General features: G+C 31.3%; 1 protein-coding gene across 7 annotated transcripts in view; it reads right to left on the minus strand.

Annotated features, from left to right (window-relative positions):
• Window positions 1–10,201, minus strand: part of LOC125071058 (protein doublesex-like) — a 167,611-nt gene extending 157,410 nt beyond the window's left edge. For all 7 annotated transcript variants that reach the window (XR_007119903.1, XR_007119904.1, XM_047681125.1 and 4 more), the window contains exon 1: window positions 9,636–10,201. Coding sequence is in view for 5 of the 7 variants with exons in the window: in XM_047681125.1 (XP_047537081.1) it covers window positions 9,636–10,176 (541 nt within the window). In the remaining 2 variants the exon portion in view is untranslated. The remainder of the gene's footprint in view (window positions 1–9,635) is intronic.
• Between the last annotated feature and the right edge of the window lie 10,043 nt (window positions 10,202–20,244).

The following is a 20,244-nucleotide window of genomic DNA, read 5'->3' on the forward strand; positions in this document are numbered from 1 at the left end:
CTTAAACTTTTACCCAAACAAGTACACTTTTGAGATGAACCTTTCAAAACTAAACTAAATCATAAATAAAATATCTTCGAATAGAATAGAGTTTTATCGATAAAAGTATATCAAGCTTGTTGTTTTTAATGTTTTCTCTAATATTTATTTTATTACACGACTGTCCTTTATTATTATGAGTTTAAAGTTTTCAGGGTTTATGTATGTATATTAGTTTCTTCTTCACAACAACTTTTAAATCCCTTAACATATTTGGATATACCGATCGTACGAATCCTAACATCATCCCGAGTGACACTGGCTATAAATTAATTCATTCATTCGTTCAGAGCAGTCGTACTTTTTAATTCTTAAGAATAATTAAAGTAATATTTAATGTCCTTGAAATATAATTAATATTCACATGGATTAATTATCGTACTTTATATTGTAGAAAAAACAATACAACATTAGAAACGGCATAGCAATAAGAAAATTGATTGATGTAAGATTACTTTCAAATTTATTATACGTGTGATGGCTTGAAACAAACTGTTTTTCTATGGCTAGTAGTTATACAACAAGTTGCCGCCCGCAGCGTTGCTCGCGTTTTTAACATAGTAGCCTATATCATTTCTTGGAGTACAATCTTACTTCATAGCAAGTGTCATTAAATTCTATCCAGTGGTTTGAAAGAGCAACAGACAGACAGGAGGGTAGAGTTACTTTCGCATTTATAATATTAGTATAGATTATAATATTTAAAAAAAAAAAACTAAAAAAATTATTGATGTTATTAACAAGGTAAAGAGCCCAAAATATTGATAGCGTACGAAACTGTTAATCAAAGTTTTATAAATTCATAAAATTACTACCAGATTTTTTTATAATACAATGTAAACATAAACATATTTAAATACCAGGTTCCACGTGCAAACGTAATTAGAAATTATTTACGTTTTACAACGAATACACCCATAAATACATACAATCTTTGGTGTTTAAATAGATTGCATCGTTTTATCAAAACGATCGCGATACAAATAGTGTTTAATACTACGTTATGTTACGACAAATTACTTTAGAAAACCTAACCTGCAAACAAAATTAGTCATATGTTATTTACGTTTTCATTTACTTTGTATCGCCCCGGTTTTACCTGTGGGAACTTATGTGAGTGAAAATGTATACGTATTTTAATTGGTAACAAGTTTTTATTCGTTTGATTGGAACAGAAACAGTAACTCCTGGCCGATTTCATCCACATTGATAAATAAGTTTGGAGTATTTATTTTTATATCGGACTAGCATTAGGGCCACTAGATACGTCGTCACCCATAGAGGCTGGCACGGCAAGATATATAAGCTACTTCTTAGAACGTCAACGCATTGCCAACCAGAGAATCTTATGTGTATATACTGTGTATCTAAATAAGTATACTAGTTATAGTATACTAGTTATATTAGAAGATTATAATAAAGATAAAAAGCGTGAACTTAGTATTTATTGATTTGTAGGCAGGATATAGATAATTTTATTTGTACTTTACTGACGTACTCTGGAACAAGATTGTTGGAAAAGAGTAACTACAAATTTTTTGCCGATTCTTCTTGGTAGCACCTATTTTCCGAACCGCTTTATATTTAATTTGTAAACTCTGTAACATGAAGTTTTTATGGGCCAAATTGAATAATCCTGATGTTGATATCTAACCAACGAGACAGTTAGATTCGAATTAATACTGATATATCATAACATGTAGAATTCACAAAGTTGCATATTTTATTAACCAAGTGGTGGTGTGAAAGCTCGTTTGAGTGAGAATCGCTTTCGACGGATTCTTAACCTTTTCATACGATTTTAATTGATAAAAATATACATACAGTACATTTTAGTTTAGATTGATTTCGACATATATATACGTTAGTATTTGCACTAGACGGAGAATAGACTTAGACGGATCGAATATTATTTAAGTTTATATGAAATATAATATACAATGGTTATCAAAACCTGTAGCTTTTCTCTATTTAAATTAAACCGTATCTTACATTTCGGATATGGTTCTATCGATATCCGGCATCCTATTCTTATCCTATCATATTATTTTTATTAACTTTAATCATTAAAGTAACACACAATATTCCTTAGTATTATAATATTCGTTTATTCAAATCAGTCATATGCGATTCATAGCTTTGTATTTACAAAATCTCTCAGAATAATTCTAACCTTGAAAGAAATAGTAATAAATTACATGAATTTAAAATTAAAAGAATTTCAACTATAGACATTCGGTCGGGCGTTAATCATTTCGTACTATCTTCAGTTTAAATAATTCTGGGTTGCCAGGTTAAAAATATATTCAATTTCGTTTGGCGACAAAAATAATTTCATTTTCTTTATGCGTTAATGACATATTAGCGAGAGTGTTGAAACCGCAAGACAGGTCCTATTTCCACAGTATTGAGTAATTATCTTGCTAATAAAACAAATGAAACCCGTAATTGGTAAGAGAATATGATTACTAAGTTATTTTATCTGATATTTTATACTTCTTATGCTTCACATGGATACAATAAAGGTCTATTATACAAAAATTTAGATAGAAGAACAAAAATAAAAACTGTTTTTTTCGACTAAGACAGATGAATAATTTCTCTACTATCATTAGATTTACTAATAAGTAAACCTTATTTTTGAAGAAATCTGTTTTTTTAATGAAAACCAAATTAATATCCGTTGCGTAGTTTAAAAGGTCTAAGTGAACAGACGGCGGAAAGCGACTTTATTTAATACAATGTAGAGATACTGGTTTCCGTTTCGCCTGTGTATGTAACTTAAAAATCGGTCAAATGTTAGTCGGACTTACTTGAAAAAGGTTTTAGACGATTACATGAGAAATTAAGACGTTAATATAATGTTCAATTGCAAATAGAGAAGCAATAGATTTTTTCGAAGAACATTATAGAAAAGGTTTAACACCAAGATAAAAAACTACCAAACTGACAACCTCACGCACTTATTCCTTGTATCTACTAAAATTATAAACGAATCTATTACAGAATGTATTCTTACCAAAATCAAATTAAAAGAATAATTTCTCCTCAATTTGATAGAGTAGGAGGTAGCTTAAAATCCAGGTGCAAGAATTGAACCACATCTACCAAAAGTTGAAGTTGCCCAGAAAAGATCATTGATTTTTTATTTTAATAACTTTCGTAACTTTATTAATACTTTCTAATTAACTGAATATTTACTTTAATTATTATCAAAAAAACGTCTTTTTAAATTACGTAGAAAATTATTCGTTAATTTTAGCCATTCATTCGTGGTTGTGTCACCGCCCGTTTCCGTCTAGTTGATTCGGAAAAATAGTTTTTGACCTTTGAATACAGAAACACTATAACTGTTTCGTTTTTTCATTAGATATTCTAAATACTGAAAAGGTTTTTATTATTAAAATAGTTGTTATCAGAATGTTGGAGTATTTATTTTTATATCGGACTAGCATTAGGGCCACTAGATACGTCGTCACCTAGATTTATAGAGGCTGGCACGGCAAGATATATAAGCTACTTCTTAGAACGTCAACACATTGCCAACCAGAGAATCATATGTGTATATACTGTATATCTAAATAAGTATACTAGTTATAGCCTGTAAATACTCCAATGCTTGGCAATGACCTCTTCGCCGTTATTGCAACCATAACATTATCATTAATTAAGTCGTAGTTTAAGTCACATCCAGCACATAACATATCGGAATCGTTGCGGACACAGAACAAAGCTATTATACAATATGTTGCTGTACGGCTTCAAGTGCATAATAACTTCGCTTAACGGCCGAAAAAGGGTTGGCGGAAGAACAAAAAAAGAAATCTGTCAAACATGTGCTAGTAGGAGATGGAATCGGATACAACAGTATTTCTGAACCGAAGATTGTGGGTTCAAATACGGATAAGCACAGGATTTAATCTACCGATTGTACCTAAATGACAACACCTACATGCATCAGTTGAAACTCCTATAGCTATACCCGAATCCGAAGTTCTCCGCCTCAAAAATTCTTAAAATAATTTTATAATATTTTTTTTTATCAATTCTGGTCTTTTTAGAATGTGTCGTCTAAAAACTTACATATTTTATAAACCTAGAAATATAAATGCGCTCTAATCGACTTCTTGAAGTGTGGCAAATGATTTAACTCACTTGAAATGAGACATACATAGACCTATACATTTATCGTCTTTTTTTTGACATCTAACTGTAATTAATACTGCTCGATTAGTAAATTTTGGTTATTTGTTTACCACATTTTTATATAACACAGTAAATTAACACAGCCATGTAACTTTATAATGCAAAAAAAAGTTTTTCGACTTCTTGTCGGTTCCTTTCGATAGAATCTACATTCCAACTAGATTCATTCTAGAACAACGATTCAAAAGGTTCAAACAGCTTACTTGAATAAAGTATATTTTGATTAAAACATTTCGCTTACAATATAACTAAGCTAGCAATTTTAAATTGTATATTATTGGAACTAGTTATAAATATACTTGAAAATTCTAAATACTTATTCAAGATCAACGAGTGTGTTAATAGCCCTCCAAACGATAATAATCGGAATCTTTCAATACTTCCAATCTATTAATTAGCATACCCTTTGAGTTAACGAGTACCTGTCTGATCGTGCAATCGAAATGTACACGTGGAGCAACTCCTCGTTCAAACTTAGAGTACTATCTGTGATTACACAACGTTATATTATCTGTATGATATGTTATTTGTATTCAAATTAACCGATGTTTGCCGATTACATATAATAATAAATTGCCTGATCATTAATAAGGAAATAGAGATTTCTTAAGAATATTTTCAGTTGGCCTAGAACATGTGGTTTTAATTCGTCTTTTGAGAAAAAATACTATATAAACAAAACTAAACCAGACTTTAAATTCATATTATATTGTAATTCGAACAGACAAATGTCACCTTAGTCTGCCCGTGACCACGAACACTGCAAAGTGCTCGAAACGTCGGGATGTTAAAATAATTAATATACGCGATTAAATCCGTTAAAAACTAGTTTTATTTCAATGTGTAATAATCGCGAAAATCTAAGACAACATTATAAAAAAACGAAGTTTTAAAAAAAATCAAAACTAGGAACTCGATCTACGATGCAGTTAACGTAGAAAGCTAAGCTATTTCCCATTTGGGTCTTTATTGTGCGAAATAATTCGCGTTAAACGTATATAACTCAGTCCTAAGAATTAGGCTATCAGATTAAATATATTTTTTTTTACATAAGACAGTCAAGATTTGCCGTTGAACACTTGCTAGAACGTTACTTTATTAAACTTTGTAATCAAATTCAATCGGACTCAAAGAACTAACATATCATTAAAAAAAAGAAAAATTTATTACAGCTAATATAAATATTTAAAAACAAAATATAAGTATACTTTCTACCGTTTTAAAGGTACGATACAATTGGGTATTTTGATAATAACGTTTCGACCCCATTATGTTTATATAACTCGTGGCCGCCCCTATAGGCTTAACCTTTTATTGAGCACCCCTCTCTTCCCACCCCTGACCGATCCATAGCGATCCACCCCTTGGAATGGCGTTAATACGCTCTTACTTAAGGAGGGAGCAAGACAACATTATGAAGAAGCCAAAAAACGCCCGAAAATAGCCGCTTCTTTGATAATATTACAAATGTAAAACTGTCTCTTTGTTTTTTATCTTTTAAACAACGGATCAACATGGCATATTATAAAATATAATATACTTAGTAAAAATTAGGAAAGTAGGTACCTAATTGGTGTTTTTTTTTTCAATAAAATAATGATTAATAGAAACAAAAAGATCTATATATATTGTATATACAAAATAATCAAAAAAACACGACTTATTTGGAATCCTTTTATGAGTTGAAATACGATTATAAAACCATAACTTACGAAATATATTTATTAATAATATTTTATTTCTCCTAATCGAGATGAAACTCACTGTCTACTAAAATGTTATATTAACTTGTTTTATTTCAGTAAATACTTTTTTGTAAATACATTTTTGTATAAATCTTTAATATAAAAAATATCTATTGAATTATAATATTGTGTTGCCAGCAAAATCTCTAGTTATTAACTCATTAGTGCGTGCAAGGAGAAATTATAGTTAATTGTTTTTTTTTTTTAATAAAAATCTCGACATTTATATTTAATGCAATTTAATATTTATTCGTTTCATCCCTGTAAAAATAAAAGTGTTAAATAAATAACTTTTATCAATAACGATCCTTTGTATTAACAATCAAAAACTAAATGATTATTATCTTTTTTTATTTATTAACCGCGATTCGAATAAGGCGATTTGTAACAATAAGTTCTAATTCTTTACAATATAATTGCTTAATTTTATCTATCCTTATTCTGATGGACTATCTATATGATAACATAAGAATTATATAAAGCTTGTATATAAAAAGGAAGTGTGTGATGTCGCATGCTGACGACCCTCGAGGCTATTGTTGTAGCCATTGCTAGCACTTAGTGAAAATGAGAAATACAGTAATACTTCAGCTACATTGCTTATAAAAATATGTCTTAAGGTGTTTTAGAAGGACTTTTTAAGTTCTCCAACATTACGACAGTTCGGGCGACAAACGCTCTTTAAAATATTACACGCTTTAAATCAAATTAATGTAACATTTTTTTTTAATTCCCATTTTTTTTAATAATAGAATTACTTTTTGTACTTAAATTTACGGTATGTAGCAATGATATGGATAAACACGTTAAGTCATATAAATTCAATGTCTCGTACTTAACTCATTATCACAGCGACGAATGGTTTAATCGTGTTACCGACCGATTTAAAATGATTCGTGTCATTGTGCCAAGTTCTTTCAGTAGTTACGAACGATGCGTCACTCAGTCGAATGCCTCCGATTAATCTAAATTTTCTTTTGAATTAAACGATGTAAATTATTATTATGTATATATTATTTTTTCTTTTTGCTCTTTTAATACTTACTTAATATACTTAAAAAATATTAACATTTAATATTGAACTAAATATAAAAGACTAAGGCATACAAAAACTTAGAAAATCCACAATAAAACCTATCAATATAACAAACATAAATGTTGCTATCAGTAAAAATCAGTTCTTTTTTTTAATTATTCAAGAAGACTTTCTTCCTTTATAAATAAAAATGTTGTATTTGTGCCGTAAATAAAATACCTTTACCTAAATTCATTTGCATCGTAAAAAAGACCACCAAAATTGGATTAATATAAAACTATCATATAATTCTGTATATAAAACTAGCCTAGTAACTAACTGAAAAATAACTAACATTTTGACCTAAGATAGTGAAATTAAAAGATTAAAATCTATGTAAAGATAATCTTAATAAGTCTTATAGTAAATACTCTTCAGTGGGGGTTTAAATATAAGCTATAGAGTGATATTTTTTTAAACAAGATATTAATAAAAAAATATTAAATGTATAATCCAATCAGCCTTAAATTCAGTCCATTGGCTAGGAATATATTAAAATTATATATCTTCAACAAATCAATCACAATTTTTTTTTTTATCATCATAATGTATACTTTGAAGAAGAGTTTAGTGATATATTATTATAAATCTATATATATTAGTTAGGTTAATTTGCAATGAGAAATAATTTAAGATATACACTTATCTTAGTATTAATATTTATTACAAAGATGATTTATAAATTAAAAGGTCAAAATCTTAATATAATAAAATATAGTGATAAATAATATTAAACAATCCGATTGTTTATACCAGTTTGAATGTTACGGCTCATTTCAAATAATAAACATTTTAACGTAATAAAGTAATCAAGACAAAAAGTAGGTACCTGATATTATGCGGCAATCTATTGAACAGACTTAAATTATTATAAATTACACTTGAAATCAACACTTACTGAAGTTTTTGTAGATTATTCATTAAAATAAATAAAACAAATTGCAAATAATTAATTGTCGTTGATTTTATTTACTTTTAAATTTTTATGTTCGAATTTAAAAACAGATTAAGCAAATGTTTTAATTTATCGCGTCAACTGTTATAGACTATATCTGACATTCTAAATTTGAAATAATTTCATTTGAAATTAATTTTACGTATTTAAAAAGCGATTTTTTATTTTTTATCTGTTGCAATAAAGCATTGTGGAAAACAAAGGTCTTTAAAGTTGATTTGGTCACGCGTTACACATCAATCATTCATCTTACACATATTGAAAAGTAGAGTAAGTCTGCTAGAACCGCGATTTACTTTGTCAGATTACCGATTTCTTTTTGGTTTTTTATTTATTAATTTTTTGACACAAGTGTCAGCGGCAATTATCAATTAAAAAATTAAAAACAATTTTTTTTTTATTAAGTGCGAAGAAATAGAGTATTTAAAAAAATATTGAATAATAAAAATACACTTGGAAATGTGCAAGGAATATTAAGTAACTTATTAAGTAATTATAAATATGTATTTATTGGAAAGAACTTAACAATAAACACTAAGTTGTTAATAATTTAATTTTATTCAAAAAAAATATGCAATTTGTATTAAAAATATTTAGAAAATTTCAAAACTATAAAAAAATAAGCTTGGTTGTATAGTTTTTAGTTTGTCTAGTAACCGATTTAAATAACCCTATCTGACAACGTGTGTTTAATAAGACATTGTACTCTCTCTTTATAATGCACAGTATTGTTGCTATGCGGCTGAATTAAATATGCGTGGGTATGTCAGTCCACAGTCCCATGTGATATTTTGACATTTTTTTTTTAAATCAATAAAAAATTTAACCATTTTTTGTTTCTGATTTAGTCACTAAATATTTGCTCTTATTTTTTTTAAATACCTGTTTAAAAAATAAGTATAGGATTAATTTAACACTAGCAACTTTTTGTTTCTTAGGCTCAATAGTATTGTATCAAATAAAATAATTTCTCTTAATTTATTCTATATTTAAATATCGCTATACTTACACACATCAAATATTTAAATCAAATTTAAATTTTACAATTTAAGTCTAATTTAAATTACATTAAAACAATTAAAAAAAATAGCGATGTAATTAAATAATATACATCTATTTTTAAATACCAATTTTAATTTAAATAATATTTCATATCAATACATAAATATAATCTTACTTTTTATTTATCAAACGATTAGATAGAAGTTATACCTTTCGCTACTGAATTGGTAATTCAAGTTTCATCTTTATAATGGGTATGCCTCATGATTCTCATACGAATTGTAGCCGTTCGCTATTTATATTTAAATTACTTACGATGAATGCAAACTTGAACGTTTTATCACAGTTTTGAAGAATACTATGAAATTGATAAGTTTGCACCACGAACGTTATCACGAGCGCATTACCTACCTCAACAAAAATTAAATTGTGTCTCTATCAAAATTGTATTGATAAACTTTGACGCAAATTACGCGTACGTGAGATCACGGTCATATCAACAGCGCGACATTGTACGAATAACGGCGCCGCGTGTTCTTTTGTATTAAATTAACACCTTGTACGCTTATCGTTATCATTATCTTATCGTTTATGAATTAAATAATACACTAACCGGGCTGTTGTGGCGGCAACAGAGGCGGCATAGTCGGCTGCGGTGGAACTGAAGGTGGCGGCGGCGCGTACGGCGAAACTCCTGGAGATCCAGGCACGGAATCGCAGCTCGCAGAGCCGAGAGAGCGAGGCGCAGGCGGTGGTACCGGGCTCCTCGGGGTCTTCACTGAAGGAGGTTCGGGCCGGTCTAGTTCGAGTCCCGGAGGCTGTACGCCGGACTCCAAAGCGCGCGCTCTGGCTTCGTCCTGCGCCTGGGCACGTCTTAGAGCCGTTTGCAATGCCATAACCCGTTGCCTGTCCGCCGTAAGCCGACATTTCTCACAGGTGCAGTAGCGGTATTTGCAGTAACGTTTGTGGCCCTTCAGCTCGATTTTAAGACGGTGGTTACGACAGCGCGCACAGTTCGGAGGTGCCCGGGGCACCGCGGAGCTGGAAGCGCCAGGTTCGGAGCGCTCTTCGCATTCGTCGGGCGTGCGGCGCCTCCACGCACCCACGGACACCATGGTGTCGATCTCGTTGTCGTCCGTGTTTGCGGTGCGCATCGACTCAACGCACACGCAACGCGACGCGCGGTCACGATGCGACTGACTGCCCCGCCGCCGACTGCACTGCCCCGCCCCGCTTCCCACCGTCGCACGATGCATTTATTGGTGTGCAGGATGCAAGTATGCACTCTATGGATCTAGGAAATATGGATGTGACATTTGCGTCAAACTTTACTGGTTCTAATCTAGAATTTTCCAATTCTTTTTATACATAAAATCATTACATATTCAAGCAAATCGCTTATATGCGATAAGCTACTTACTGCTTATCATATAAAACCGATTCGTCTTGACCTTTATTCGATATCAATGGATGAATTCTGCAGTAATGATGCTCACAAAAACGGGGTCACGATAGTATTGGACCAGCCTGGTTGCAAATGATAGAACTATCTAACTATCCTAGAACTTTAAAATTCGTTATGTCTCGTTATATAGTCTAACGATAGTTATAAAATAATTAGTATCTAATATTCAGCACATAGAAATATTATGTATTTTTATATTTTTAAATTTGCGTTAATATACTCATATGTGACATAATCTGCGTCATTTTTGATAAACACGACAAAAACCCATTATTATATCTCATAATTTCAACTCAAAAATATTAAACTTAATAAGGCGCCTAATGAAGGCGGTAGTTGTGATCTATATCATTTATAGGAATGTTAAAGAAAGTTTATCGAAATATTAAAAAGTCGTTATAAATAAAGAAATTGCACAGTTATAAATGCGCCGTCCGTGCGTGGTTGCATTTTCATCCAAACGCGTGCATCGTACACTTGTATCGTGTATTTATACGCGAATTTGTGTGCGTATATTCCCATGTGTGTGTTTATACAAAATGATGCGCGTGTATTATTTTACGTCACGAAAGTTTGGAACGTATGACTGTGTGTACATTTTTAAATTTCGAATTTTACACAATATAAGTTTTAACAAAGAGGTTAATGTATAGAGTTCTTATTAATTTATCGCAACTCTAACCTTGACATGACAAATATATTATTGAAGTTATTTATATTGTTCAAATTAAACATTTTTATCTAATAACTTAATATTAGACATACAAATGGCATTAGAATTATTGTTTATCTTTTAACTACTGTTGTTTTGTATTCTATGAATTGTTTAATAAATGCATCATTGTTAGAAATATATATAATGACATAAAACGTTTTTGTTTGGACGTAGTATGTGTAAAAGACAATTACAATAGATACTGTTAAAGCAGTTTAGATGAAAAAATAAAACTTTGAATTTCCTTGGAAAACAATAAAGGCTATTTTATAATATATAAATGTCACATACTAGGTATAGATATCCCATAAAAGGCTTCCACAATGCATGTTACGGAGTTGAGAAAGCACAATGGATAGTCATTGTGCTTTATCAAATCCTAACACCTCATTTTCATTTGGGCTGAAAGATGCCATGCTTAAATTTTTTTTTAACTCTAAAGTCTAAAATGTATTAAAAAAAAAATAAACTTTTTGCATTTATATTCTTAATGAGTAATTTAGTTATACCAAGATTCAATTGTAAAGCGAATGAAGTCTTAATTACAACAATTTTATTATATCCCTTCAGTGTATAAGAACAGTATCAATGGTCGGTTAAAATTCTATCGCTTCATTTTGCTAAGAATTATCTTTTTTACCAGCGCTACGATCTGTATAGAACTCATTTTATGACGCATTTTATTGGAAAGCAAATAGGGATTACATTATAACAGGAAACCAAAGATATATTAAGAAATAACAAAAAATAAATCAACTCAAAAACTATTTCACAAATTTTCTTTTTTTTGTGCGTAATAGGTAATATGTACACATAGACACACACACATACATATTATAATACATATGATCAACAACATGGTTAAGTACCTACATTCAAAATTTTAATTGGTAATAAAATTATCATAGCTTTGATGAAACTATTATGGTTAAAATAAGTTATTTTATTTATCTAAATATAGTGATTTTATGCACGTGTATTTAATCTTTATATCATTATAAGACGTAAGTAGTAAATTTATTTTAGCGATTTAATTTAATAAACGACAAGTGCTGAAATTAATATTTCAATGCGTAATTTGTAATTGTAAATTGCCAAAATGTTATCATTAAAACCGATATTATTAAGTCAATTCTAAAAGATTAAAAACCAAAAAGGTTTTATTCGAAGTTTACTGGCTCTCTGCAGTAATGTAGCGGAGTAATAAAGTCATTGAAAACATTTTAATGTAACTTTGAGATTCGATATTCAAATAAATGTATCTATAAGATATTTTTTTAATTTTTTCTATTGCTTTCCTCTCGCTACCAGAGCTTATACAATATATATTGTACTAACAACCCGTCCCGGTTTCGCACGGGTGCAATGCTGATACTAAATATACTACAGAATGTCTTACATGGTTCGCAGTCCGCTATGTCCCTGCGTTTAATACGCAGAGACATAGCGGTTTGAATCTGTAATATCTTTGAAAATATTAATTTAAATTACATGCTGTTAAGGGCCATATTGATCTATATTAAATGCACAATGTATTTAAGGTACCTAATTGGATAAGGATTCATGCTGGCAGACAGGGTGGGAAGCGACTTTGTTTTATACTGTATAGTGATTATTTAGTATTATTATTATTTATTTATTATTTTGTTATCTAACCACCTATGATCGTTATAAAAACACTTGGCATTTCTATCTGTGCACATAAGTCTAATCTAGAAAGTAATTATGTAACGTAGATTTTATGTGAATAGTTATTCATATATTTCAAGTGATAAATATTTACCCTTTCCACAGATTAACAAACTTTTATTATTATTCTACTACACTCTTTACAATCTTTACTTATTATTTTTACAATTTTTCTATCTTAAACCGGTTGCAGTAGGCTTGTTTCCACTAATAATAAATCGGATGGCTTTGAGTTTCTAATGATTAACCATGATAATTAGTAAATAAAAAAACAACTTTTCTACAAAAATAATAAAAGATTAATTATATTTTTGGAAAATAAAATCGACAAAATGAGGCATTTAATCACGTGACATTAAACACCAATCAGAGTTGCGTGACGTCACACCTCGCGAAACAAGCGCGGAACGCTACGTTGTTGCTATCAATTATCATTATGGCAGATAAACTGGGGGTACTACTTGGTTCTGGATCTTTCAAACACTCTGCGATTATTGACAAACTTTGTTTTTTCAACATATATCTTCTTGGCATTCGAACTTCGTTGGTATACAACCTGGTTTCATGCGCACTTGTGTCTTTACCCATAATATGATACTCTGTATAATTAGTCATATCATTTGGCAACTAAAAAAATAAGAAGAGTTTGAATTATTACATTTTATAAAACGAAAATAATATTTTAACTCAAACAAATCATAAAATCCTATTCTAGTCCTAACATTTTATAGGTTATGTGTGATATATTATATTTGCTAAATTCATTTCTTTTACTATACATTTATAAATAGATATATCAAGTTGTATTTAATACTTACATCGAAATGATCTTCACAGAAATAAATTGTGGAATTAGTTGACAAAATAAGAGCATCTTGCCTCCATGCCATTTTTAACCACTTTATTCGTATTTATTTATTGTTTGGTACGTATATGAATAATTTGTCTGGCGTTTTTATCGTTGTACTTTCACATTGGGGCACCATACAGTATTTATAATACGAGGATTTCATTATTTATTAAAAAACACAATTGACTGTCATACACAAACACGGCTGTTTCGCGAGGTGTGACGTCATTCAAGACGCCATGACAATCTTGGCCTTTTTCGCGGTCAATTTCAAGTTCATTTCTAAAAACTCAAAATACTAACATAAAAAACCTATTTTTCTTAAAATAGTATATTTTTGGGGTGAAATAGATGCTAAGCTATAGTTTTAAACTAATTTCCAAATTTTGTCAACTAGCCTGTTATAATCGTTTTGTGATTGCATTACAACGAAGTAGATATAGTAAGTTTATTTATTTATACTAAATTATTATTGTACTTAACGTTGATTTATTAATTTTTTTTTAAATAATAATAATTATTTTTTATTAATGAAATCTGGAAATTGTATCAAATTATATTTAAACATGATCTTAATGAAGAAATATCATATTATTTTGAAATAATAAAAGTAGAGTTTTTAATCTCTGAAAATATGCGTGATGCGTTTCACCCACATAAAGTGGCAGAGTATGTTCTTGCCGTTGCCCAGAATGCCTAGTGCGACTTAGTGCACCAGAATAAAGGGAGATACGCCATGTAATTGGTGCGCTACACTCGTGGCAGAAGGTTTACACCTCCTGCCGCGCTATCCCTTGCAGGTACCTATTTGCTGAAGCAAAAGTATTTTGTCCTGGAAATGGCGAAGACAAACTTCTATTTCACGCAGGCGACATCTTTTAAATTTACTGGGTCCTAGGGGAAATCAGGTTAAATACGATCCCTACACACTAAAACTCTTGCCATAGAAGTCCTCGCATTCACATCCTCGCCAGTACCGTGCACCGCTCATGGCTTAGCCGCGTGTTATTCAGGGCGCAAAAATGATCTTCCCGCACTCCCTCGCTATTGCGTTTAGAAGCGAGAGGCCACGCCGGCTACCTTCCCCCTAAAGGCCTCCCAAAACAGGACACTTGAGACACATCTACCGCCAAAAAAATATACGGGAAAGCGAACGAAGGTGACAAATCAAATATTCCTAAAAGTACAATGTAAAGCTACCAACGATTCTGAAAGAAGATTCTACCGACAATAACCTACAAGAAACTCAGTAGTTACTCTCTTCCAATATTTCATTTACAAAGTAAGTAAAGTACCTACAAATAAATTGATGTAGGTATAACCTGCCTATAAATCAATAAATACAAAGTCCACAATTTTATCTATAATATAATCTTGATCTACCTTTGTTTATTTTGATTGCAATCACTTGGTGGTAGAGCTTTGTGCAAGCCCATCCGGGTAGGTACCACGCACTCATCAGACATTCTACCGCCCGACAGTATTATTCAAGGGTGAGTGAGTCAGTGTAACTATAGGCACATGGGACATAACATCTTAGTTGCCAAACTTGGTGGAACATTGGCGATATAAGGAATGGTTAATATTTCTTCAATGTCAATGACCACTTACCATAAAGTTGCAGATTTGCTCGTCCGCCTGACTATATCATAAAACAGTATGCACAAAGCTACGCAATATTTTAATTTACAAAAATCCAATTATTCTTTATTCAATAGGAATTTTGAAATCGTCAAACGAAAATAAAAAAAACCTGTTCTCGTGCTAGACTTTGATGTAGATTTTAAAAAATATTGGAAACAAATTCTGTAAAAAGAACTCTAAATGTTTTAATGCTAAACAAACATTTCACCTTTTACGGAGAATGTCTGAAGCCAACACCGCCACGCATAACCAATGCGGATGCAACCTCTTACATACGTAAAATAATATATATATATAAAAATTCGTAATAATTGTTTTTACAAATTTGTGTTCATCTCCAAGCAGAAAAATATACAAAATTAAACAAATAAAAACGCAGCGGTGAAATTGAATCACTTCGATTAAAATGTTCTGTCCATCTTGAAATCTCCGCTATCAGTAGGTGCATTTTTCATTAATTTAATTAAAGAGAATCAATAGCATTAAAATCAATTACATACGATTTCTTTTATATAACTTTCATAACCTAAACACAGTTATTAAGTTCAGCTTATAAAGTTCAGGGCTTATCTTTTGCGTTAGTGAGAGAGAGTATTTCTAAAACACATATATTTTCTATTTCATATATTCTTGCAAGTAAAATATAGAGCTAGGTTTACTTTGATAATTTAATCTTATAAGATCCAATAAAGTTAATGTTTTTATTGAAGTAAGCATCCCTGCGCCATATAATTTGAGTTTTTCCGAGAGTTAAGACAATTCTACTAACATATAACGATTATATTTTTGTGAGGAATAGTCAAAATTGATCAGCAATGTAATAACTGAGGGTCAATTCTACATATTTATCAGTTATGATACGATCTCCATTATATTCCGATGCAAAATCGACTGAACCGCAACTGGATCGTTGTGTTTGTAGAATAGGACCAGCTGAATGACAATGATTGCGATAACGTTACAAATAGTAGTAGAATTAGCCTCCCGGTTTCATATACAACGTTTCAATGATACGTTTAGTAACTACTATCAAAAGTTAAAGCACGTTCCTGCTTTAATTTCTTCATATAAAATCCATACTATTACATATGCTGACTGTCAATCAAATCGTGGCCACAGGAGAAGCAGCATTGCCAAAACGTCGGGCAACATAAAAACATGCGATAGTTATCCTGATACATAAGTAATAAATACGTATATTATAAGTTAAGAAGGTATAAGGGAACACTTACTTATTGACTTTTAAATCTTCCATCGATTCGGATGAATAAATGCCTAAAGTCTGTCAAGGATCTTCGAAAAAAAGCTGACGCAATTTTCTTTTCGTATGATGCAACATTAACGATAGTGTGTTTATTAATCGAAAAATAATAATTAAATCATAAAAGTCCAGAATTTTATAATTTACATATCAATTATATATTTATTATAAAAATTGATAACATTAAGAGCTTAAATATATATACAAATATGAATTAAAAATAGTTACTGTATAAATCTTGACCGCGTGGTATGGTGGCAAGAATGCTAGCAGCATTTCCCCGTTGAATCGCAATTCCAATCCTCTGGGCTAAAAACGAACCAGCCCTCCTGTCACCAGTGGAGGCAATAAGGCGAGGTGTTATACTTTGGATAAAGCTTTTTGCACCATTGCTCCGAGGGCCAAGTGAAACATCTGCAATATCTCGGTTAGGAAACGATCAAAATGAAAATCGAGGCTCAACGGAAAATGGTACTTGAATGTATTACTATGATTTTATTGACGGAAGCTGATCTCACTAGCCAATAGCTGCAGGATATATTATAACGCAGTGTGTGCGCAAAACACACGTGCACTCTGTGTTTTCTCACTCTTAAAATCCAATGAAACGACAAAACTTAACGGTCATTACGACCTTTCCGAATGTATGAAAACTCAATTCCAGATTCCGAACTGCAACTGAGATTCTCAAACACATAACTACTTTCTACTAGCCAAGATCTTTTTGTACTTCAATTATTAGAACTAGTGTTCAATTACCAATCGAAATTCGACCATAATAATTTTTACTGAAAAGAGTTTTGTGCTCTCTCCCTCTTATTTAGAGTTTTTTTTTTTAATGATAGCACTACACTAGATGAGAAAATCTTTTTGACTACACCGACTTATTTTACAAAGTGTGTTTATAAATATCTAAAATGACCGAAGTAAATGACCAGCTGGCGGAAAATTGACACCTGATGGCGACACACCCACGTACAAATTTGCATTGTTTATGGCAGAAGGCATAGGTACATATTCCTGTGCTGTCCACTGTGAGACTTTAATTGTTATGCTGTATACACTTGGAATAACATTACCTTAACACTTCACTCATAATTCATGTAAAGTCTTCCTGGAAAAAGTAATTAGTATGAAATTACTTTTACTTCGGGAATGTTGTAGCGGCTGTCCATACCCATATTTTTAATATTATATATGCTGCAGTAACTTTGTTTATTTGTTTATTATGTCATAGCATCTAAACCACTGAACCGATCGTTATGATTATTCACGTAGAAGTAGCTGCATACGGTCCTAGGCATACACGTTTTAGCACCAAATTGCGGGATACTCGTATATGCGAAAAAAATTACGCATATGGTGTCGTTAATAAAATTATGTCGTGAGCTGGTGAAATTAAAATTCGCTTTTTACGGGTCTGTCAGTGAGCCAAAATAACACAACACACAACACAGAGACACAAAGATCATTTTGATCACATTGTAGCCAGAGCGTCGTCTTCTATATTAAAAATTTAGTGCAGATCTACGATAGACCCTATCGAAACCTATCCACAATTACAGATCGAACTCAAACTCAAACTCAAATTCCTTTATTCAATATAGAAGTATTACACTTTCTTATTGATTGTCAAGTTAAACACTACCACCGGTTCGGAAAAGAAAACACCCTGACCTGAGAAGAACCGGCGAAAGAAACTCAGCGGGACTTTTTTTTTTTTTTTACGTCAAATTAATTATATACATAATTATAATGAGCCGAGATGGCCCAGTGGTTAGAACGCGTGCATCTTAACCGATGATTTCGGGTTCAAACCCAGGCAGGCACCACTGAAATTTCATGTGCTTAATTTGTGTTTATAATTCATCTCGTGCTCGGCGGTGAAGGAAAACATCGTGAGGAAACCTGCATGTGTCTAATTTCAACGAAATTCAGCCACATGTGTATTCCGCCAACCCGCATTGGAGCAGCGTGGTGGAATATGCTCCAAACCTTCTCCTCAAAGGGAGAGGAGGCCTTTATCCCAGCAGTGGGACATTTACGGGCTGCTTATGTTATGTTATGTTATAATTATATATGAGTAGAAACAGCCAGGAGGCGATCGTTTCATTCCCAAGGTGTGCTATCAAACATAAACTCACTAATTGTATAGTAACCTTTCGCACACAAGCGTTCCTTAACAATTTTTTTAAATTTCGCAACAGAAGCATTTTGAACGCTTTCTGGGATCCTGTTGTAGAAGCGTATACATTGCCCCACAAAAGAGTTACTGACTCTATGCAGTCGAGTAACAGGAGTAACAAGATTGTGTTTGTTCCTTGTACCAACGTTATGAGAATCACATTTTCTCATAAAAACATTAATATTTTTCCGTACATACAAAACATTACAGAATATATATCGTTAAAAAATAAAGGTTTTTTGGTCGATAATATATATCAGCAAAATCCTTATGATCGAGATATTTCGATATTAAATCCAAAAAATTCAATGACGGAAGTTCAATGGGCGGCCATGTTTGACATTCACGGGTGCGTTATATAAAAAGTAAAGGATAAACCGTAATCGTTTAGTTTTATTTATTAATATTGGCAAAGTATAAAGGTGACCGATTACTACCAAGCTTCGTATCTTTTGTTTATTAGTAAAAATTTATACAAAGTAAATTATGTTTGAGTAAATTTTAAAGAAGTTAATACCAAATTAATATATAATTCAATAATCAATAAATTAAGGATATATCCCGTTTATTAGGACGAGAAAATTATTAGTAAACTTCACATATACTATATAACTAATTGAATCTAATGTACGAATATTCTTGCGGATTAAATCAGCTAAGATCAAAACCCGCATGTTTACTTCATCTGCTCGATTACCATCGACTATTACGAGATACTAATGAACTATACATTTTATGCATCACTGGTGACAATTATAAATTAGTTCATTAATAATAGAATGGAGTCGTTTCGAAATGCAGACTGGATTTTATCACGACACAGCAAAACAAAAGAAACCGAACAAGTCTCTCTATAACGGGCTAATAACAAAAAACGGTGTATCGGTTTACGCTATGAATATGTTACGAATAATATATCGAATTTAATTATTTTTTTTAATTTATAGATATAGAATTTAATCAATTTTAACTTTTTTTTTTGAGGATGTTATAGGTAGGCAAACCATCTTCACCAACCGACACTGGCACCAAGGAGTACGCCATGCCTTACACCGTCAATGTGCCCCCTATATTAGGTTGTCATAATTATGTTATATCCCTTATGCCTTTAAGATACTGAATTTATTGAGCAAAATATAACCTTTACACAGCTTTGAAAATACTGAAATAAATAAAAACTGTTAAGTTCTTTGATATTTATATCGTATAGTGCCTGTGGAAAGTCACTCGCAACTTCTATAACACAAATCATTCATAATGGACCCCACTCCAGACAACCCCAGATAATTTTAAGTGTATTATAAAGCAATTTTTTTTTGGAATTCGAATGTTAACCGTTCCTATTTATTATTTATTTCCTTTCAAATATAATTGTTACATTCATTTATATGAGTTTACACTGAATTAAATAAT

Source organism: Vanessa atalanta, chromosome 18 (assembly GCF_905147765.1).
Source record: "Vanessa atalanta chromosome 18, ilVanAtal1.2, whole genome shotgun sequence".
NCBI lineage: Eukaryota > Metazoa > Arthropoda > Insecta > Lepidoptera > Nymphalidae > Vanessa > Vanessa atalanta.